Source organism: Heptranchias perlo, unplaced genomic scaffold (assembly GCF_035084215.1).
Source record: "Heptranchias perlo isolate sHepPer1 unplaced genomic scaffold, sHepPer1.hap1 HAP1_SCAFFOLD_60, whole genome shotgun sequence".
Taxonomy (NCBI): domain Eukaryota; kingdom Metazoa; phylum Chordata; class Chondrichthyes; order Hexanchiformes; family Hexanchidae; genus Heptranchias; species Heptranchias perlo.
Genome location: NW_027139623.1, coordinates 4,765,818 through 4,788,864, shown reverse-complemented (window position 1 = coordinate 4,788,864; position 23,047 = coordinate 4,765,818). Strand labels below are relative to the sequence as shown.

At 44.2% G+C, this 23,047-nt stretch overlaps 1 protein-coding gene across 3 annotated transcripts; it reads right to left on the bottom strand.

Moving 5' to 3' along the window:
* Positions 1-1,915: 1,915 nt before the first annotated feature.
* On the bottom strand, positions 1,916-22,841 carry LOC137316854 (Fc receptor-like protein 5). Of its 3 annotated transcripts, XM_067980696.1 has the most exons (11): positions 22,566-22,841; positions 19,695-19,941; positions 18,602-18,895; positions 16,603-16,896; positions 15,123-15,416; positions 11,346-11,642; positions 9,996-10,085; positions 7,978-8,005; positions 6,934-6,977; positions 4,838-4,878; positions 1,916-3,205 (listed from the first exon to the last, which is right to left on the bottom strand). In XM_067980696.1, exons 2-11 carry the CDS (start codon positions 19,714-19,716, stop codon positions 3,140-3,142), a joined length of 1,470 nt encoding a protein of 489 aa, XP_067836797.1. In that variant the 5' UTR covers positions 19,717-19,941; positions 22,566-22,841; the 3' UTR covers positions 1,916-3,139. The 3 variants fall into 3 exon arrangements, with proteins under 3 accessions (XP_067836797.1, XP_067836798.1, XP_067836799.1); XM_067980697.1 differs by lacking the exon at positions 4,838-4,878; XM_067980698.1 differs by lacking the exons at positions 1,916-3,205; positions 4,838-4,878 and adding an exon at positions 4,952-5,183.
* Between the last annotated feature and the right edge of the window lie 206 nt (positions 22,842-23,047).

The window sequence follows — 23,047 nt, the reverse complement described above, 5'->3', positions numbered from 1 at the left end:
TTTTTGGAGGTGAGTTGAAGGTTGGGGGAGGGTGTAGGGCATAAGGGTTAAAGGAGACGATTGGTAGTGGACAAAAGGAGCCACTGAATATAAATTGGCTCTCCAGAGTCATCTTAGTTTTTGCAGAGGAGAGTTCTGCCTAACAGTGCCGAACAGTGCTTGATTTGGTCCAGCCAATTGTGCACCAGATACGATCAAGGGCTGTGCACTTTGGTCTTGAGGGAGTGAAGATGGGGCCATAACAGGGTTGGTGAGAGTATAGGTTTCACTGGGGTGAAGGGAATCAAAGTTGTCGGTGGGAGGATGGTTGGGAGATTGACAGCAACAGAAGCATTTTAGTGAATGGAAAGGAAGGAAGACAGGAGCTTGACCAAGCAGTTGCAAGTGAATTGCAGAGAGTTTCTCCCCTTGTCGGCGGATATGGAAAACAATGGGGTTGGTAGGGGGTATGAGGGTGTAGGTGGTGCGGAATAAAAGGGAAAGGTCGGTGATTAACTAATCTGTGATTTGGACCATGGGAGTAAAGATGTAGATAGAACGTTCGACAATATGGGTAGGAGAGTTAATATGGAGGGAGAGGTTTATGGCGTGTATAAGGACAGCAAAATCAGTGAAATCAGAGGAGAGAGGGGCAAAGTGATTTGAGGTGATAATTGGAATCACCGAGGACGAGGAGTCGCGCAAAGCTGATCCTGAGAGAGGAAAGAAGCGAGAAAAACTCGGGGAGAAAATCGGGATCGGTCTTCGGCACGTGAGAAAACAAGCATTTTAAAGGATAGGTGGAAAAGGTGGAATAGGGTGAGATGCTTGAAAGAGGGCAATGTACTTGGGAAAGTACAGGGAAAGGGCGGCGGAGTGGGACTAGCTGGATTGCTCTGAATGATGCCGGCGCGGACTCGATAGGCTGAATGGCCTCCTTCCGTGCTGTAACCTTTCTATGATTCTATGATTCGACTAGAGGAGTAGGGGGGAGACCAAGGTGGGATTTGTTAATGAGCGATACACCGACACCCCGGCGGATTGTACCGGGCAGGTGGTGGAAAGCATGGTTAGGTGGGGAGGCTTCAGTAAGGGGCAAGATGTCGCCAGCTTGGAGCCAAGTTTCAGTCAAAGCCATGATGCCAATGCAATCGCCCACAATCAGGTCCTGGATGCGGAGGTCCTGGTTGGTGAGTGAACGGTCATTTCGGAGGGGAAAGTCGGAGAGGGCGGTGATTGCTGATCCACTGGCAGAGTCTAAATGAGCAGTGGGGGCATGTCTGAGGTGATCGAGCGGGTAAGGTGTTTAGCAAGATTATAACCCCAGTGGGTGCACTGGGAGGGAAGATTAGCAAGAGATGAGGATGAGGCAGTTGAGGTCGCTGCTCCTGAGGAGGTAGTGATGAGCGCTTCGGTGGACCATTTGGAGACTGCCCAGTGAGGCAAAGACGGCAACTGTGAGCTTATCCAAGAGGGAATAGAAGCCTGGGATGGCGGCAGTAGGAAGGGAGAGGGGCAGTGATGGGTTGGCGTAGGGACTGTGGGGTGGGAGGAAGTACATGAGATGGGGGAAATGAAAAGTGGCATGACTGGATGACAGGAAGGGGAGAAGATGGAGAGAAGGGTTACAGAACAAAAAGAGTTGGTAATAATGGGCTTGGGTCGGAGTGACAGCCATTGTGCTCACGTGAGTGCGCACATGGGGGAACTGGGGTCACAAACGCTTGGCAGAGATTAGGAGAGTCATGTCCTGTTTGTAAACGAAGGACAAGGAGTAGACGATATAAGAGAGCCAACAGTTAAATATAATTTAAGTTCTTTCCTTTCTCTTGGGATGCGGAGCTTTTGAGTTTATTGAACCATCCAATTCAAAAAGGCCTGCACGAACTACACAAACACAAGTGCTGTGTCAATAGACTTCAGTGAAACCATTGCATTTATTTAGAAACTGAAAGCTTACTATTACTGTACAAACAAACACACATGACTTTATAAAGCTTTTAAAAACGTCTTAAATGCCGGTAACAGCAACAATGTACCCCCTGCTACAAAGATAATCAAGATCCCACTGTGATACCGCAATTAATTTTCATCTTTATTCTCTGGGCGTTAAGCTTCGCCCGGGCGGAGCACAGAGAGGAAAATCTGGCGCGGGGGCGGGGATTCTCACAGCTTGAACGGAATAGAGCACATTTAATTGCAATGGAAAGAAGAACAGTCGCGCCAGATTTTCCTCTCGTTGCTCCACTCAGGTGATAGTTAAAGCCCAGTCGGTAAAAGCATCAATCTGCTCACTTTTACACCAATTTATTCTGCGCAGATTTCACTTTCTTTCGGAAATAAAATAGCAGTAAAGGAGGGAGCAAAGATGCTCATGCATGTTTTTAACCTAATTTAAGTTTCTCATGGCGAGATCCCTTCTTTAAACTTCTGGGTTACAAAGAAGATTTATTTTACGAAAAATGTTGTTTTTACCCTCCTAGCGGATGGCGGGAGCCGAAAACCTTCGCGCAATCGGGAATCCCCCTATAGCGTGATTAATCGACCAGTAAAATTCATGGACTTGGGGCCAAGTTTGTGATTTGCGCCCGGGCTGCGCGGAAACAGCGATTCAGTCGCAATTATCTGTGTTTAATAATGTTTAAAGGTTTGATAGTGTAGATAGGGAGAAAGTATTTCCTCAGGTGGGGGGATTCAAGACAAGGGGACATAAACTTAAAATGAGAGCCAGGCCATTCAGGAGCAAAATCTGGACGCCCTTTTTCACACAAAGGTTAGTGGACGTCAGGAACTTTTTCCCCCAGTAAGCTTTTGTTAGATAAGTGTATCAAGGGATATGGAACAAAGGCGGGTAAATGGAGTTGCGGTACAGACAACCATGAGCTAAAAGAATAGGGAAGCAGGCTCGAGGGGCTGAATGGCGTAATTCTGTTTGCTATATTCCAAAAGTGCCGTTTATATGAGACTTAAAGTAAACTATGTACTGGGCAAGAGGTAGGACGTCTCCTGTAGATTACATTTCTCTATTTTGCTATATGCAAATACCAAGTCTCTCTGGATGATATTGAAATGGGTCAAATGCTAATGACCATCATGTGAGCCCGCACTGGTCCTCTTGTTGAGGGGGGTGCACATTGTGCCCGGGAGACCTGCTCATTTTCTACCGTTTCACCACAGCGTAGGTGCTGGATTCCTCACCGAAGGATTGGATGATGTTTCGCTGACCCTGAAATGAACGGTGCAATTGGTCAGATATGCAATTGATAACTTAAAATATGGTAACAGTTCAACGAAATTATATCAGCAGATGAACGTCCGCAGAAGGCGGCAAAATGACACTGGGGCGTTGTTGGACTGGACGGTCGTTAAGGGGAAATATTGTGCCTCTCGAAAGGACCTACTAACGGTTACATAGAGTCGACAGCACAGAAACAGGTCATTCGGCCCTGCTGATCGATGCTCCACACGAGCCTCCTCACTCTCTACTTCATCTAACTCTATCAGGATATCCTTCTATTGCTTTCTCCCTCGTGTGCACATCTAGCTTCCCTTTAAATGCATCTGTGCTATTCGGCTGAACAACTCCTTGTGGTAGCGAGTTCCACATTCTCACCACTCTGTGTAAAGACGTTCTCCTGAATTTCCTGTTGGATTCATTGGTGAATATCTTCTATTTATGACCTCTAGTTTTGGACTCCTCACAATTGGAGACATTATCTCTATAGCTACCTTATCATCATCTTAAAGACCTCGATCAGATCATCCCTTAGCCTTCACTTTACTAGAGAAACTAACCCCAGCCCGTTCAGCCTTTCCTGATGAGTAGACCCACTCAGTTCTGGGAATCAGCCTTGTGAATCTTTCTTGCACCTTCTCCAATACCTCGATACTCTTTTTATAATATGTAGACCAGAATTGTGCACAGTTCTTTAAGTTTGGTCTAATCAAGATTCTATACAGATTTAACAAAATTTCTCTGCTTTTTAATTCTATCTGTCTTGTAATGAACCCCATTGCTTGGTTTGCCTTTTTATGGCCTTATTAACCTGCTTCGCTACTTTTCTATTTTCAAATGAATTTATCAGTTCAACGTAATGCTGTTTGTGTAAAAATAAGGCGCTCTTGTGAGCACCATCAGCAAAACAGGAAATCTGGAAACAAAAGGAGGACCTTTCGAATTTGGCGGGATCGGCTTCGATGGAAAGGGAGCAGCTAACAATGGGCGGCCGATCCCGAATCGCCTGTTCTACGCCCGCTCCATGTCGAAAGTTCCAGCGGCTTTTTTGACAGCGTCGGAAAAGAGAAGGGATAACTTATCATTCCAGGCATGATTCAAAGATGGTGGGTGTAAAACACGGAATCTGCATGCTGGTTCAGTGGGGGGAATAGAAAATTGTCTCGTTTACGTAACAATCTTCTGCATATTCCACACATAAACCAACAGCGAACCCTTCACTGCTGTATACAGTCTGGATTCAGGTGTGCAGAAGTAAGTTTACACGTATACAGATGCCATATTGGCAACGAAACACTTCATATAGGGGGAGCAACGCTTCATCTCACCCCTCAAAGGTTCGTATTCTGATGAAAACCCTTTTAAACAAACACAGATCCGTTTACTTCTCCCTCTTGCAAACATTTCTGTCGTCCTTTTAGGACATATGGAAATACGATGCAAATGTATTTGGTCTTATGAATATTAATGTTGGAGACGACGATTGTGATGTTCAATAAAGAACAAAGACATCTTGAGAGAATGCAGTCAAATACTTGGACTCATTTTGCAGTAGCATGAATGACAGAGATAAATAACAACATCAAACAAAATAAATAAATCCTCAGGCCATTTGTAACTTACACCGTCTTTCCTCGGCAGTGTTTGTAGGTTAAGGACAGCGTCTAAATAAAATAGAACAAATAAAAGAATGCATTGATGTGCAAATACTTAGAATTTTTTTTAATAAATGTGTTTTCTATGGTTAGTCGCTCCTCCAAATGATTTTTTACGAAATCATCGTATGAATGGACCATCTCCGCTGCCAAGAGTGGAGAGTACCAATGGGCCTCCGGCTGTCCACTGGTAAGCGAATGGACTTCCTCTGCTGGGTTCCAATCCCATTTCCTCTCTTCATCCAGGAAATGGATGCGATTTCCAAGGTTTCTCTTGGAATAGGAAGCTAATTTACGCTGTGTCTTGAGTTGTCCTATGGTCGCAATGATTGCCAAATTGTATCAATTTCCACTTTCGACCATTAATACATAAACATAGTTTTATAGCTTTGTGTATTTGGATAAGGAAGGAATTTGTTCTGAAATAGTTGCATATATTGAATGAATTATGATCATACTTTCATCTCGCAATGTGGCAACAAAGTCCTACTTTTTTGTTGTCATTGTTTTTCTCAGAACTTCGTGTCAATCTTTTACCATTACAAAACCCTGCCGCCACCTTTATACTGGAAACTGTCTATGTAAACTTGTCACACGGTACTTACACCGTCTCACCACTGGCGGCGCTATAGCACATCAGCCTGTAATGCAGAGGAAGATCTATGCTCCAACCAACCCTACTTCGTTGCTTCACAAAATGGGAAAGGTTTTTACATCTAACTATTAAGAAGGAAGGATTTCCATTTATATAGTCCCTTTCACTGCCTCAGGACGTCCGAAAGAACTTTACAGCCAATGAAGTACTATTTTAAAGTGTAGTCACTGTTGTAACATAGGAAACACAGCGGCCAATTTGAGCATAGCAAAATTCCACAAACAGCAATACGATAATGGACAAATCAGCTGCTTTAGTGATGTTGGTTGAGGGAAAACTATTCGCCAGGACGCCGGGGAGAACTCCCCTACTTTTCTTAGAATAGTACTGTACAATACTTTACATCTACCTCAGAGGGAAAACATGACTTTGATTTAACGTTTCATTCGAAAGACGACACCCCTGACAGTGCTGAATTTCATCAGTGCTGCACTGCCTTGGATTTGTGCTTAATTCTCACCGAGTGGGATTTGAACCCACAACCTTGGACTCAGATGAGATTGCTCCCCACTGAGCCAGGACTGACACCTAATAATAAATTGTAATAAAAAGTGAAGTGTTTTTTAAAAGATCAGAATGTCTTAAAAATGATGATTGAATTACATCTACACCACCTCGTCCGGTAATCCCCAACCCTCCAGCTACATTTCACCTGCAGACTATACTTAGCCTTGAGTCTGAGTGCACATTGCCCTGCGAGTTAAATTAGCAATATGTTAAAAGTCCTATGCCTACATCCACTTCCTATTTACCAAAACGTACTTCCGGTTGTTACTTTTGTCACACTTTTGCGTCACTTTTTCCACTATAAATTCCGGTACTGTATTCATTTTTTCAATAAAAATCTGCCGATGTAAATTTGCCATCGTGTAATTGAACCCGCCGGCCAGCAGTGGAGCTGTAGGACCTCGATTTTGCATCTCCCACCTGCTCAATCTGTTTGCAAAAACCTCTTAACTCTCATTGCTTCAGAACTTGACTAATATTTGAGTACTTTACTGTAAATCTATAACAATTTAAACAATGCATGCGCAAACTTCCTATTATATACAAACAGGCACGTAACATCGAATTTTAAAAGGGGAACTGAATTACGTCTGTGCGCCCGGCTCCTTTGATCTTTTTCCGGCTATTCCCCTTCAACTATGGGCTACACTGGATTTTCACTCCACAGTGGATTGAATGGTGAAAATATAAAATCAATGTTTATATTGCTTCTTGGTCAGGTTCACAAAATATTTCAGAAATGATTGACACTCTGTGATTCACAGCAGGTTTGCTAAATACAATACAAAGTCTACAAACTATTACTGTTAATAGGTTTTTGTTTAGTCTTGTTCGTTAAATGTAAAAGAAAACATTAAACGCCAAAGGTAATTCCGGATGCACGAATGCAAAAAAGAACTTACATGTCAGGGCTTCGTTGGTTTGGTCGCTAGGAGGCGCCGTGGTCCTTAAAAGAATAGAAATCGTCAATTCAATCATTTTATTTTGCATGGCACAGCTCATATGTTTGGACAGGTAGTGAATGGATCCCGCCTTATATGTATTAATGACCCTCGGTGCATGGTCAGGAGAATGGTTTTATCCAGCTGTTGCAAAACCAAGTATATTCGTGAGAATTTTTTTTCTTGCCCGAAAACTAACAATTTGTTTGACGTGTAGGGCGATTATTGAGGAACCGTGTCCTGCTTTCACTATATGTAGCGACATCATTAAATCGTTTGAGAATATTTCCTCCCGTTGGACAGTCCTTTTTACAAGCGCAGAATCCACTTGGCGAGAAATAACTAAGGAACGACATTTTTTTAATTCGTTCACTGGATGTGGGCGTCGCTGGCGAGGCCAGCATTTATTGCCCATCCCTAATTGCCCTTGAAAAGATGATGGTGACCCGCCTTCTTGAACCGCTGCAGTCCGTGTGGTGAAGGTTCTCCCACACTGCTTCACAATTACTCTGTTTGCTCTGTTTAACGACATCGTCACAAATGTATTCACGATGTCATTACACAGAGCAAACAGAGGAATTTCTGATCTCATTGAGCGGTGGGTAATGAGGGATCCCCAGATGAGAAAGGCCATAGCATAATAACAACGTGGCTGAAAAGACATTTAAAGAAATGAAAGGGAGATAAAATGAAAATTATTCAAGTAAATGAAACCTGCACATGTTTGGGTGAGTGTGTGCGCATGTGTGTGCGTGTGATTGTGTTTGATATGTGTGATTGTGTGTGTGTGTACGTGTGTGTGATTGTGTGTTTGTGCTTGTGTTTGTGTGTGTATGTGTGTGTGATTGTGTGTTTGAGTGTGAGTGTAAGTGTGACTGCGAGTGGGAGAGCTCGATTCTAAAATTTAAAATGCAGAATACAGACAAATTGTTCCGAATGCTTGCTGGTGGGTTTTATTTCGGTTGCGTACGGTTGAAATTTAAAATTCAACACTTAATGTCTCACCTCATTTCTCTGTTGCGTTTACACTTCCCTGAGAAGAAAACATAAGTATTAGAAATACGGATCCAATTACTGGCTTACAAAATGGGAACATGAGAAAGGTCAAGGAGCAGTAAAGGTCTTTGGGCCACTGAAACTTATTCTCCAGAACCATCTCCCTCCCGTTACCACATCCAACTCGATTATGGACAAACCCGGTATGTTATAATTTTAACCTAACCCGCCGAGTGGGAACCGGGCGGGTACGGACAGGGTTCCCATTCCAGAAGCCGCCTAATTTCACTCTCCATTGACAGGCCAGAAGTACATCAAGGATTTGAGGAGCTGAAGAAGATGGCTTCGATGTTTACATATTTTAATCTGGACAACGTGTTGGCTGCAAATGTCTCAATGTTTTATTCAGTTGGAGCGAGTGGTCACCGCTGTGGTGGCCATGGAGGACGCTGAGAGATAGAGAGAGAGTAAGGGTACCGAGGAGAGTGGACCCCATACTGCTCAACGATGTACTTAAGGTGTAGGGTATGGATGATGAAGATGAGTGGGTCAAAGGAGATAATCCTGGGCACGGCAGAGGTGATTGTGCAGCCAAGGGAGGCGATGTCAATGGATGAAATGTTAGGACTATGATGTGAGAGGTACGAGTGGAAATAAACGGGGCAGTTCCAGGGAGGCGGTGTATGAAGGACAGACACTTGAGGAATGACCGATGTTTTAAAGGAGTGGAGGAGTCGAGAAAGAAGAGGAATGATAACAAGCCACGTAAGCAATCACACAGGAAGTGACTGGTATTATGGATGGATGGATGGAAGCTTGATGGGTAGGCCTTGAACAGGAAGTGGTGGGAGAAATCGGAGCATACTTGTAACAGAACCTCACCTTTAAACACTTCATAGAGAAAGCGGCCTTTGGATATGGGGAGCTGGAGAGCAGGGAGGTTTGAGAGATGGATTTCCTGGGAATTGTGTGATGACAGCAGTTCTGCAGGATATAACGACTGAGGCAAAAGGGAGGGTCCGCATCAGTGGATTGATACTCAGGCAACTGAGGTGAGGGATTTGGGTGGCGAGAAGCTCAGAAGGGAAAGTGTCATTTGAGCAGTTCGTGGGTTTTATGGAAGAGATGAATTTAATGGTGATGGATGAGGAGATATAAAAATATATAGAATCAGGTTGGAGAGGTTCACACAAGGGTGAGTGGGAAGGGTTAGGAAGTAGAGTGGTCAGAAGAGGCCCAGGCAGAAGAGGGTTGTTTTCGACTTTGGATCACAAGGTATTTACAGATGAGGAAGGGCATTCATTGCATCTTAATTCACCGCCCCCTCCTAGAAAGACCCTACAGCCCCCACCCCCGTTGCCGTATCTCAAGATCCTGTCAATGATGCGAGGGTAATCGCCTCCAGAACTGTATCTGGGATTCCATTCCTAGCATGATCACTGCGTGATGAAGAACTTCCTTATATCCAATTTAGATTATCTTTCACCAGTTTGTACCTGTCTCCCTTTGCCCAAACCTATAACTTCATTTCATGTCATGTTTCAGATTTATCCCTTCCATATCATTTACTATTTTAAGAAACTCCATAGAATCACCTCTCAGGTGTCTCCTTCCAGACTGAGAAGCCCGAGTTGTTCTAGTCATTCTTCATAATGTGACACTATGGGGTCGAAATTGGTCTTTGGGCAGTACCGGAAAACGGGCGGTAAGGCATTGTGCGCCCTTTATACGCTCCATCTGACGTTCAGTTCAATTCACATTAATGGGACTGAATATCGGGTGGGGTGAATAACAGGCGGCAATCGCGATACCGCCCGTTTTGCGCCAGCTCCAGAGACAGATTTCAGACCAGGTATCTTTCAGCTTCGCCACCAGCGATTTCACCTTTCAGTTCATGATCTCCTTATATTTACTATCCGAGGTTCGGGGTCAGGTGGTGGATGGTTAGTGGTGGGGAAGAATGGAGACGACAGTTAGCTTGGTCCGTGTGTTGGCAATGAACGGATATTACATACTGTTTAACCCACCTTTCTTCCAGAAACACACACCCAACAGAGCAAGGATAAGAATCAGAACCACAGTAGAGCCAACACCAACCTCCAGCGCAACGAATCTATCTAAATGAGATAAAGGGACACAGTGGAATCAAGTTAACCAACATTATCTACACGGAATAAATAATCTGCTGCTTGACAGAAGAACAAAATAGGCACTGGGACTGTGTAGACGGAGTGGGCCGCATAACAGAAAAAAATAAGGCATTAAAATGTTCACATAGAATCTTAGAGCGCAGAAGGAGGCCATTCTGCCCATTGTGACTGCTGGCTCTTTGACAGAGCTGTCCAATTAATCCCACTTTCCTCCTCTGTCCCTAGCTTTGCACTGTTTTGATAAAGTACCTCAGTCTCTGATACTCTGAGTCTGTCTCCCCTCCTTTCTTTTCCACCAATAAATCTCTCCCATTGATTCAATGATTCAAAGTCAGTGAATCAGTAATGAGGCCCCGAGTGGTTTGGGACCGTGATGACATCACGATGCACCTGTTAAAAACGACTCGGCACAAAGCTCAATTGTCATTGGTCGATTAATTAATTGCCTCATTAATTCATTGATTCATTCATTGGATATTAACCGTGGACCTGGAACAAGGTGAATGTTTAATTATTACCAGCTGGTGTCAAAAGTATAATAGCGACAGTGTGGGAATGAATCAGTTTCATTCTGTCAGTTTCATTCTGAATGATCACTGGGTCAAAATTGCACATTGGCAGTGAGAACAGATGGGCTGTCAGTTCAGGTGGGGACCTTGATCAGAACTCACCTGCTCTCTCCACAGAAGCTCACTGACGGGCTGTACGTTTACAGCACCTGTTTTGTGCATTGTGCTTACTAGTTTCAAATTACCTTGTGTTAAATTTGGTAGAATGGGTGTTATTTTTTCTCAGCTTCTCTGGGAGTCGACCCTGGACTATTAGGGGATCGGAGAGCAACTAAAGGACACAACTAGTGAATCAAACTTTTCATCAGAGTTGGAGAAATAAAACCGTTCAACGTTTGGTGATTGAACATTTCCTCAGTAACAGGATAAGTAGCGAACAGTTCGTGAAATAAGCGTTAAGAGGCCATTGGGCGATAGGGCAAACTGGACAGTTTCGCATAGGCCGCCTGTTTTACGCTGCGCCCGATATTCAAGTTCTATTGCAGCCAATGGGGTTGAATATCAGGCGGGGCGTAAAACGGATGCACGATCCGATACCGCCCAAGACCAAATATTACCCCTGGATGTCATTTCCACGCTAGTTTTGATCGTTCAATACAACACGGAATGCCTTGTACTGCGGTCGGATGAACACATTCACCGTGTGAATCTCACTCACCTCTTACAGTTATATATACAGGGTCACTCTCAGCCGACGTTAGCAGCCTTCCCCTCACATCCCCTTTATACAGACAGGTGTAATTTCCTCCATCGGTGTGATCTATATTCGTGATGGTGAAAGTGACAGAATTGTCCCGTGCAGCAGCAGTCTGGACATCCGAGTAATTCGCTTCTCGGTGTCTGTATAAGTAAAATGTGAAGCCAGGATGGTCCCGGGGGTTTGTACAATTAAAGGTGACTTTTCCACCCTTCACAACAAGACTAGAATCCACTGATATATTTGGTGTGGGTAGACCTGTAATACGAAAGGAAAAAGTCGTGACGATCGATTCAACCGCAATACAGACTTATATTTGTGAACCAAAATATCAATGACCTGGAATTAGGTATTCAGGGCATAATTTCAAAGTTTGCTGATGACACGTAACATTGAAGTTGTAAGGACTGAGGAGGATAGTATATACAAAGGGGGAAATTGACCATTCATTAGTGGGATGAAACGGAAGAAAAGAAATCAGTTGCGGTTCTATTTTCAAAATCAGCGTTTATCCCTCAAATTTCGCTCTGGGATACCAGAGGAACAGAGGGAAGGCATTGATTTGAAATTCGCATTTGTGGTAACTTAGCCAAGCCATAACCTGATTAAAAAGAATGAACGTCTCCGCTGAACAGTGGAGATTCCCATTTCAAATAAAGTAGTTAAGTGTTAGCGGGCTTTGGGATGTGCGCAACGCTGGGCAGGCCAGCATTTGTTGCCCGTCCCTAATTGCCCATTGAGAAGGTGGTGGTGAGCCGCCTCCTTGTTGAACAGCTGCAGTCCATGTGGTGAAAGTGCTCCCATATTGCTGCTAGGTAGGGAGTTCCAGGATTTTGATACAGTGACGATGAAGGAACGGTGACATGTGCCTCAGTCGAGATGATTTATAACTTGGGGGAAAATTGGAGGTGATGCTGTTCCCATCCAGCTGCTATCTTTGTCCTTCTCGGTGTTGGAGGTCTCAGGTTTGGGCGTTACTGTCGAAATCCAACCCAGTGAGATGATATGGAAAACCAGAATGTAATTCATTAAAGTACTCCGAGTTACAGGGTTATTTTGAAAATCTCGGCACGCAGTTTCGCTTATCTGACAGAGAAACCTGTAATGTTACAAGTCCAGCCAGTTTAGAGGTGCCTCGTGAGGTAACACTAAACTCAGTGGAGTTAATAGTAAAAAGGAAGTCAAAGGAAGGGTGGGGCTGATTAGGGACAAAAAGGCGATCTTCTTGTGGAGGCAGAGGGCATGACTGAGATACCTTATCAGTACTTTGCACCTGTCATCACTAAGGAAGAGGATGCTGCCAATGTTCCAGTAAAGGAGAAGAAACTGGATAGGATGAGAATAGATAAAGACGAGGCACGCAAAAGTTTAGCAAAGCTCAGAGTAGAAAAGTCACCCGGTTCGGATGGGATGCATCCCAGCTTGCTGAGAAAAGTACGGGTGGAAATTGTGGAGGGATGAACCCGGCAACTACAGGCCAGTCAGACTAACGTCGATGGTGGTGAAACTTTTAGAGACAATAACCCGGGACAAAATTAATTGGCACTTGGAAAAATGTGTGTTAATAAATGAAAGCCAGCACGGATTTTTAAAAGGTAAATTTGTGTTGGACTAATTTGATTGAGTTCTTTGATGGATTGCTGGAGAAGATTGATAAGGGTAATGTGGTTGATGTTGTGTCTAAAGATCTTCAAAGGGCGTTTCAAAAAGTGCCATACAATAGACTTGTTCGCAAAATTGAAGCTCATGGGATTAAAGGGCAGTGGATGCGTGGATACGTAATAAGCAAAGAGACAGAAAGCAGACAGTAGTGGCTGATTTTCAAACTAGAATGAAGTGTGCAGTGGTGTCACCCAGGGGTCGCGGTTGGGACCGCTGCTCTTTGTTGATATATGGTAATGACCTGCACTTGGGGACACAGGGCATAATTTCAAATTTTGCAGGTGATACGAAACATAGAAAGAAGTGAGGAGGATGGTCACAAACTTGAGGAGGACATCGACAGACTGTTGAAATGGGCAGGCACGTGGCAGATGAAATTTAACGCAGAGAAATGCGAATTTATTCATTTTGGTGGGAAGAAAAAGGAGAGGCAATATAAACTAAATGGTACAATTTTAAAGGGGATGCGGGAAAAAAAGAGAACTGGGGGTATACATACACTAAACTTCGAAGGTGGTAGGACAAGTTGAGAAGGCTGCTAAAAGGGGATACTGAATTCTTGGCTTTATAAACAGATGAAAATGATACAAAAGCAAGGAAGTTGTGCTGAACATTTACAAAATACTGGTTAGGCTCCTGCTGTAGTATTGTGGCTAAATCTGGGCACCACACTTTAGGAGGGATGTCAAGACTTTAGAGAGGGTACAGAGCAGATTTACTAGAATAGTACTAGGGATGAAATACTTCAGATACGAGGAAAGATTGGAGAAACTGAGGGTTCTAAATTGAGCCGTGTACCGCCCGCTGTTTGGGTGCTATGTGGCCTCTTCGACATCCAGGATGGCGTCTTGCAGCGTGACATGCGCTAGATGCCACCTTGGTATTAGAGTTAGCAGCAGGCGCAGATAACGAACGCCGGAATCATGTAAAGTAAGGAGAAAATAGCTTCAATCAGATTGCAACGCTGATTTAAGAGTGATAGACACCATTTTGGGACTTAACGCACAACTCAACGCACAGTCTTAACCCCGACCATCTGAACATGTCTTCGAGTGCCTGGAGGACACTCACCGGCGCTATTTAAACTAACCATGCAGGATTTACAGGTTAGTGGAAGGATTATGATTTCTGGCTGCTGAGACATTTGTAACTGTTCTTGGAGGTTTCCTACTCTTGAATACTCGGATGCGGGGATATAGTCCAACATTAAGAGCCAGCACGTGATGGAGTCAAGCTTGAAAATGCTTCTACACGCGAAGGGTGGGAGATGGTTGGAATATCTTCTGCAGACGGCAGTTAATGCTCGCTCACTTGTGAAAGTTCATTCTGAGATTGATAGATTTCTGTGAACCAAGGGTATGAAGGGATATTGGGCTAAGGCAGGTATATGGAGTTAGGTCACAGGTCCACCGTGATCTCATTGAATGGTGGAACAGGCTCGATGGGCTAAATGCCACCGCCACTTGCTGCTTCCTGATATGCAACATCTTCTCCTGCAAGAAAGTGTGACGCGTGTCTGGATGATGTGCCTGTCATGGTTGAATAGCTGCCAGTGTGTGTGACCAGTGAGTTGTTAGCTTGCGCTAACTCCTATACTAAAATAGCGTCTGGCGCATGTCACTCTGGAAACGTGCGTGAGCATCCAAGACGCCATCTTGGATATCGAAAAGGCCGTGTCGGGCCGAAACAATGGGCGCTACACAGCCCAATTTAGCGCCCGAACCCTCCCCTTTCCGCCGGGCGTGTTCGTTTAAAGTTATTCTCCAACTATCACCCTGGGTTGTGAGGTAAAATTTTAGTCGGGATTGATATCACAAATTTCTGACAGTGGAATATAAATCCGTCTGAGGCGGCGGCCTGAAACGGGCGATCGAGCACATTTTATACTCCACAGATTTTAAACACACCCAATTATCATTTCCATTGAAGTCAATGTAAAGATAAACCGGAAGAGATGAGAAACGCTCTGCCGATTCACTATCGTCCATTCGACGATAATGCATTGTCATAATCTACCCCTAATGCTGTTGAATAGATATTTAAACAATCTCTGCTCCTCCCGCCCCTTTCACTCACCTGCGATAGTGACCCTCACAGCCTCGCTGAGCTGGGACCAAAACTGCCTTCTATTGACGGAGGTTCCATATTGACAGTGGTAGCTCCCTCCTTGGTCTGTTCCGGTGACTCTGAATGTTCCAATGTTGTCCTTTGTGATGATTTGATGAGAGTTCAGAAGTCGGCGATCTCTGTAAAAATGGAAAGTTTTATCGCGATAGTCTCCGGCCACGGTGCAGGTAATGGTCACCGTCTCTCCTTTCAAATACACGCCACTTGGTTGATCAGGGGATATCCGTGGCTTTTTCGGCGTATCTGTGGTAAAATAAATAGAAAGAACAATTGGAAATGGATCTGTGGATTAAGTTACGGTGGAAGTTTGGGAACTCCATACCGATTGTGTGGTGTTGAGTGGAAATGTTTGTATCGGCGGCTGAGATTCGACAAAACGGGAATTGACCATTCATTAGTGGAATCAAACTGAGGTGCGAGAGAAAAGAAATCAGTTTGTGGTTCTATTTACAAAATCAGGTTTTAGTCCTGAAATTACACCCTGCGATACGAGGGGAACATGGATAATGCGCTGATTTGAAATTCCCATTCTTTGTCATTTAGGCTATGGTGCAAACCGGATATCAAAGAGTGAACTTCTCTGCTGAACCGTGGAGATTGGAACCTCAAATAAAGGAGGGAAGTGATGGTCGATTTTTTATTTATCATTCTTGGGGATGTGAATCAATGACATCACTGGATCTGAATATCGGATCGGGCTGATATCAGACGACAGGTCCGATCCCGCCCGTCTTACACAACTGCCCGTGGCGGATTTCTAATCAATTTTTACTGAGACCTGTCAGGAGCAGAGCGCCGATACTTTGTGAATATTAAGCAATGTTACAAAGGCCCTGTTTGGAGCTGAACGTAGAGTTCCTCCCTCAGAATATTAAACACTGTTAGAGAGAACATTTCACGAGCTGAGCGCAGATTCCCTCTCTGACTATTATTCGCTGTTGCAGAGACCCTGTCAGGGGTTGAGCGCAGAGACCCTCACTTTGAGCATTAAACAATGTGACAGAGGCCCTGTCAGGGGTTGAGCGCAGAGGCCCTCACTTTGAGCATTAAACAATGTGACAGGGGCCCTGTCAGGGGTTGAGCGCAGAGGCCCTCACTCTGAGTATTAATCACTGTGACAGGGACCCTGTCAGGAGCTGAGCGCAGAGACCCTCTCTGTGAATATTAAACACGGTTACAGAGACCCTGTCAGGAGCTGAGTGCAGACACCTTCCCTGTGAATATTAAACACTGTCGGAGAGAACTTGTCACGAGCTGAGCGCAGAATCCCTCTCTGTGACTATTAATCACTGTTACAGAGACCCTGTCAGGGTTTGAGCGCAGAGACCCTCACATTGAGTATTGAACACTGTTACAGAGACCCTGTCAGGAGCAGAGCGCAGAGACCCTCACTTTGATATATGAACAATGTATATTCCCCTTCACTCACCCGCTATAGTCACCGTCACAGCCTTGCTGCGCTGGGACAGTAGCCGTCTTGTTTTGACGTAAATTCCATATTGGCAGTAGTACCGCCCTTCTTGGTTTGTACCGGTAACCGGGAATGTTCCGCTGTTGTTCTCAGTGGTGATTTGACCAGAGTTCAGCAGTTCCTGCTCTCTGTAAAAGTGATATGTTTGATCGCGATTTTTTCTGCTCACGGTGCAGGTAATGGTGACCATCTCTCCTTCTACATACACACCACTCCAAAGATTAAGAGATATCCCTGGCGTTGTTAGCGGATCTATGACAAAATAAATGGAAAGAACAATTAGAAATGGATCTCTGGCGTTCCCTTGTACACTGGAAGGTTGGAGACTCAATAACGATTGAGCTGTGTTGACGGGAAGGGTTTGCATCGCTGACTGGGGTTCTACAAACGTGGGATTCTGGATTTGTTTCACAAGAAACACCGAAAGACTTGCATCAATATCGCGCCTTTCACCATCCCAGGACTTCCCAAAGCGATTACCAGCCAATGAAGTACATTTGAAGTGTAGTCACTGTTGTAAAGTAGGAAATCAATTGGCAGCACCACAGCTGGGGTTCTCTTTCCAAACTCAGGGTTTAGGCCAGAAAATGTACTTTGGGATACGAGCGGAACAAGGAAAATGCTTGATTTGAAATTCCTATTTCTGCTAATTTAGCCCAGGTGAGAACGCAGATGGAAAGAGTGAACTTCTCCATTAAACCGGGGATTCGCATTTCAGATAAAGGAGTTTTTTGGTGTGGCCGAAATACGTTCTTATCATTACAGAGGTGGCCGTCACAGGCAAGGCCGGCATTTATTCCCATCCCTTGTTGCCCTTGAGAAGGTGGTGGTGAGCCGCCTTCTTGAACCGCTGCAGTCCGTATGGTGAAAGTTCTCTAACAGTACTGTTAGGTCGGGATTTCCAGGATTTTAACCCAGTGACAATGAAGGAACGGTGGTTCTTGTAAAAATCAGGATGCCGTGTGACTTGGAGGGGAACGTGCAGGTGGTGTTGTTCCCATGTGCCTGCTGTCCTTGTCCTTCTAAGATGGTGGAGGTCGCGGGTTTGGGAGGTGCTGTCGATATAGGGAAAGCCACAACGTATTTAAGTTAAAGCAACCCCCAAAACAGGTTCATTTTTAAAATCTCTGCACGCAGTTGCGGGTATCAGACTGAAAATTTGCAACGTGACAAGAGCAGCCAGTCTGGCAGAGCCTCATGAGGTGACTCTACACTCAATGGAGTTAGAACCCCGGCGCTGTGCTCTTATTATAATATTAAATTGTTCGCTCTGTTAATTGAGACCTGTAGGGTGTAAAATTGGAAATCAGGAACAGAGGTCATGTAATAATATCACACAACCTACATTGTTTTGTTTATCGAAGGTCTTGCGTTCACATCTTCATATTTATTCTCTGGCCAACTGCTGAAATGAACGCCATCACCTCTGGAATTCTCCAGTTTCTCAGCACGGAGTTAAAAAGGACAATTTTAACACAACCGGCATTGTGGGAGTTGGATAAGTTCTGTCGACCGCCCGTTTAAAACTCTGACCGATTTTACGCTCCATTAAAGTCACTTGGGGCAAAATCGGGAAGAGTTTAAACAAGTGGCAGACTCGAACCCGCCTCTTTTCCGCCGGGCGTGTTCAGTTAAAATTATTCTCGAACTATCGCCTTGGGCTGTGAGATGAAGATTTAGTCGGGATTGATATCATAATTTCTGACAGTGGAATATAATTCCGTCTGAGGCACAGGCCTGAAACGGGCGATCGAGCACATTTTATACTCCACAGATTTTAAACACCACCCAATCATCATTTCCATTGAAGTCAATGTAAAGAAAAACCGGAAAAGATGAGAAACGCTCTGCCGATTCACTATCGTCCATTCTACGATAACGCATTGTCATAATCTACCCCTAATGCTGTTGAATAGATATTTAAATAATCTCTGCCCCTCCCGCCCCTTTCGCTCACCTGCTATAGTGACCGTCACATCCTCGCTGTGCTGGGACCATAACTGCCTTCTATTGACGGAGGTTCCATATTGACAGTGGTAGCTCCCTCCTTGGTCTGTTCTGCTGACCCTGAATGTTCCAATGTTGTCCTTTGTGATGATTTGATGAGAGTACAGCGTTTGGCGATCTCTGTAAAAATGGAAGGTTTTATCGCGATAGTCTCCGGCCACGGTGCAGGTAATGGTCACCGTATCTCCTTTCAAATACACGCCACTTGGTTGATCAAGAGATATCGCTGGCGCTGTTAGCGGATCTGTGGTAAAATAAATGTAAAGAACAATTAGAAATAGACCAGTGGACTAAGCGTACGGTGGAAGTTTGGGAACTCCATACCGATTGTGCGGTGTTGAGGGGAAATGTTTGTATCGCCGGCTGAGATTCGACAAAACGGGAATTGACCATTCATTAGTGGAATCAAACTGAGGTGCGAGAGAAAAGAAATCAGTTTGTGGTTCTATTTCCAAAATCAGGTTTTAGTCCTGAAGTTGCACCCTGCGATACGAGGGGAACATGGATAATGCGCTGATTTGAAATTCCCATTCTTTGTCATTTAGGCTATGGTGCAAACCGGATATCAAAGAGTGAACTTCTCTGCTGAACCGTGGAGATTGGAACCTCAAATAAAGGAGGGAAGTGATGGTCGATTTTTTATTTATCATTCTTGGGGATGTGAATCAATGACATCACTGGATCTGAATATCGGATCGGGCTGATATCAGGCGGCCGATCCGATGCCGCCCGTCTTACACAACTGCCCGTGGCGGATTTCTATTCCATTTTTACTGAAGAACGGGCGGTCGAGCATCTGCAGCTCATTTTATACTCCACCCGTTTTATACACCACCCAATTATCATCTACATTGAAGTCAATGGAAATAAAAATCAGGAGATATGTGAAACAGCCTGCCGATTCACTATCATCCATTCTACCCGAGCGCACAGTTAAAATCTACCCCTAATGGTGTTGAATAAACATTTTCCTAATCTCTGCACCCCTTCACTCACCTGCTATAGTGACCGGCACAGCCTCGCTGATCTGGGACCATAAATACCTTCTATTGACGGTGGTTCCATATTTACATTGGTACCGCCCTCCTTGGTCTGCTCTGCTGACCTTGAATGTTGCAATGTTGTCCTTTGCGAGGACTTGATCAGAGTACAGCGGTGAGCTACCTCTGTAAAAATGGAAGGTTTTATCGCGATAGTATCCGGTCACGATGCAGGTAATGGTAACCGTCTCTCCTTTCAAATACACCCCAGTCGGTTTATCAGGGGATATCCTTGGCGTTGTTATCGGATCTGTGGCAAAATGAATGGAAAGAACAATTAGAAATGGATCTGTGGATTATGTGTACGGTGGAAGTTTGGTAACTCAATAACGATTGCGCTGTATTTTCGGGAACAGTTGGAATCGATGGCTGAAGTTCCACAAAACGGGAATTAACCATTCATTAGTGGAATCAAACTGAGTTGCGAGAGAAAAGAAATAAGTTTGTGGTTCTATTTCCAAAATCAGATTTTAGCCCTGAAATTGCACTCTGCGATACGAGGGGCACATGGAAATGCGTGGATTTGAAATTCCAATTTCTGGTCATTTAGCCTGTGGTGCAAACCGGATTAAAAAGAGTGAACTTCTCTGTTAAACCGTGGAGATTAGAATCTCAAATAAAGGAGGTAAGTGATGGTGGGCTCGATTTCATCATTATCATTCTTGGGGATGAGAATCAATGACCTCACTGGGACTGAATATTGGGCTGAGAGCGTGCTGCACCGTCACATGTCCCGTCTTTCAGATGAGACGTTAAACCGAGGCCCCGGCTGCCGTCTCAAGTGAATGTAAAAGATCCCACGCCACTATTTCGAAGGAGAGCAGGAAAGTTTTCCCTGGTGTCCTGAGCCAAATATTTATCCCTCAATCAACACCACTAAAACAGATTATCTGATCATTATCTGATCATTATCACATTACTGTTTGTGGGACCTTGCTGTGTACAATTTGACCGTCGCGTTTCCTGCATTATAACAGTGACGACACTTCAAAAATATTTGATTGGCTGTAAAGCGCTTTGGGACGTCCAGAGGTCACAAAAGGCGCAAAATAAATGCTACTTCTTTCTTTTATTCAAATACTGTGGCTGTTTTCCTTGTAACAACGGAGAATGGGGGTAATTTAGTGGCCGTCTTTAAATCTCAGAAGGGATGGGACCGAGTATAGAGACACAGGCGGTTTCCGGGAGTCCGAACGAGTGGAGATTGATAAATTAAAAATGGTATTTCGGGCAGGGAGCAGGAGGGACATTTTAAAGCAAGTGTTGTGAGGCTGTGGATTGAAGCAGAGACCATGTCAACATTTAAGAATAGGTTCGATCGACGGTTGAAGGGAATTGGGAGCAGAGCACGCACATGGGATTAGGACTATTGCTCGTGTGGAGGATAAACACCAACACGAAGTGGTTGGACCGAACGGCCTGTTTCCGTGTTGTAATTTCTCCATAATCTGTATGACATCCTTGTATTCCTCCAGCAACCGACTGGAATCAGACAAGCAGAATTGCAGCTGTCTTGCACATTTTAGTTTAAGAATCTCTGCGAAGAGAAATATGTTAAACGTGCATAGAACTTTAGTTAGACCACACTTTGAGTGCTGTCTACAGTTCTGATCTCCATATTACAAAAAGGATATCCATATTACACTGGACAGGTGCAAAGCGATTTATTGGACGATTCGAACACTGAGGGGATACTGAACTGCCTGGGACCCTTTTCTCGAGAAAACAGAAGGTTTAGGGGTGACCTGATTGAGATCTTTAAGATTATGAAGGGATTTGATGCGGTAGACGGAGAGAAAATGTTTCCACTTGTGGGCGAGACCAATACTCGGGGGCCATAAATATAAGAAATTCACCAATAAATCCAATAGGGAATTCTGGAGAAGCTTCTGTGCCGAAAGAATGCTAAGAATGTGGAACTCATTACCACAAGTAGTAGTTTAGGCGAATAGTATTGATGCATTTAAGGGGAAGCTAGATTAATACATGAGGGAGAAAGGAATAGGGTGGAGGAGGCGCTTGTGGAGCATAAACGCCGGCACGGACCTGTTGCGTCGAATGGCCTGTTTCTGTGCTGTAAATTCTATGTAATCGTAGGAAACGAATCTTGTCCAATATTTTTATAAGTCTTCCCATTGGCTCTTGGTTACAGTATTCTCCAGCTACAGTTAACTGTGAGTCACGATTCATTCCTAGACGTTTGTGTTTAAAACAATTAAAACTCTGCAAACAATTATCCAACTTTTAATATTCAGTTGTGGCGATGTTATTGGAATGAAACTTGTCCAATGACAGTGCAATATGCGGCCGGGCATTTTCACCAAATTAGCTGCTCTGTTTTCTGTTTAGTTTCTGTGAAGTGCGGCGTCTATTCACCTGTTCACAACGAATCATTGAATCTTATAGCACAGAAGGAGGCCATTCGGTCCATCGTGCCAGTGCAGACTCTTTGAAAGAGATACGCAATTAGATCAACTCCCACCGCTCTTTACCAATTACCTCTGCATTTTTTTCCTTTTAAAATATATATACAATTTATTTTGAATGTTATTACTGAACCTGCTTCCACCATCCTTTCAGGCGGTGCATTCCAGATGACAACTCGCTGCGTAAAAATAATTTCCTCATCTCCTACCTGGCTTTTTTGCCAATTACCTTTAACTGTGACCTTTGTTTGCCGACCCTTCTGACAATGGGAACAGTTTCTCCCTGTCCACTCTATCAAAACCCATCATCATTTTGCACATCTCTATTGAATCTCCCCTTTTTCATGTCTGCTCTAAGGAGTACAATCACATCTTATCTAATATCGCCACATAACTGAAACATTTGCCTTGTTGTAAAGTTGCAAAAACCCTGCCCTGTCTCACTCACCTGTTACTATTACTGGCGCCGAGTCACTGAACGAGGACCATTTCCATTCCCCGTTAATCCGATAACTATACCGGCACTGGTAATCTCCTTGATCATTTCTGTTGGTTGTTGCAATTTGATACACTGTGCTGCTAGTGGAAAATTGCAGTTCGTTCCCATCTTTGTAAAAGGCATAATTGCCACTCCGGTATTTTTTGTCGTCAAGGCAGTTAATCGTGATGGTTTCTCCGGGTAAGTACACGCCAGTCTCTTCATTCATGGTAATTTCAGGTTTCACCAGAAGTTCTATGTAAAAAAGACATTGACCGTCAATGAGCAGTTACCAACAACGCACGTTGGCGGCTAAGCGGTACAGAGAATGGGAAACTGGGCGCTGCTCTCCCAACCAACAGGAGAACATAGATCAGTTTGTGTTTGCTTATGAGCATAAAACTACAGAGCTATTTGATAGATAGAAGAGAGAAAGCGAGAGAGAGAGAGGA

What these genes read in the sequence shown, in the direction of transcription:
- LOC137316854 (XM_067980696.1), bottom strand. Translation starts at nt 19,716, where the DNA reads ATGGAACCACCGTCAATAGAAG. An exon ending in TGTGACGGTCACTATAGCAG is followed by an intron (nt 16,897 to 18,601) that starts GTGAGCGAAAGG and finishes ATTTTGTCATAG; the next exon opens with ATCCGCTAACAACGCCAGGG. An exon ending in AACCAACGAAGCCCTGACAT is followed by an intron (nt 4,879 to 6,933) that starts GTAAGTTCTTTT and finishes TATTTTATTTAG; the next exon opens with ACGCTGTCCTTAACCTACAA.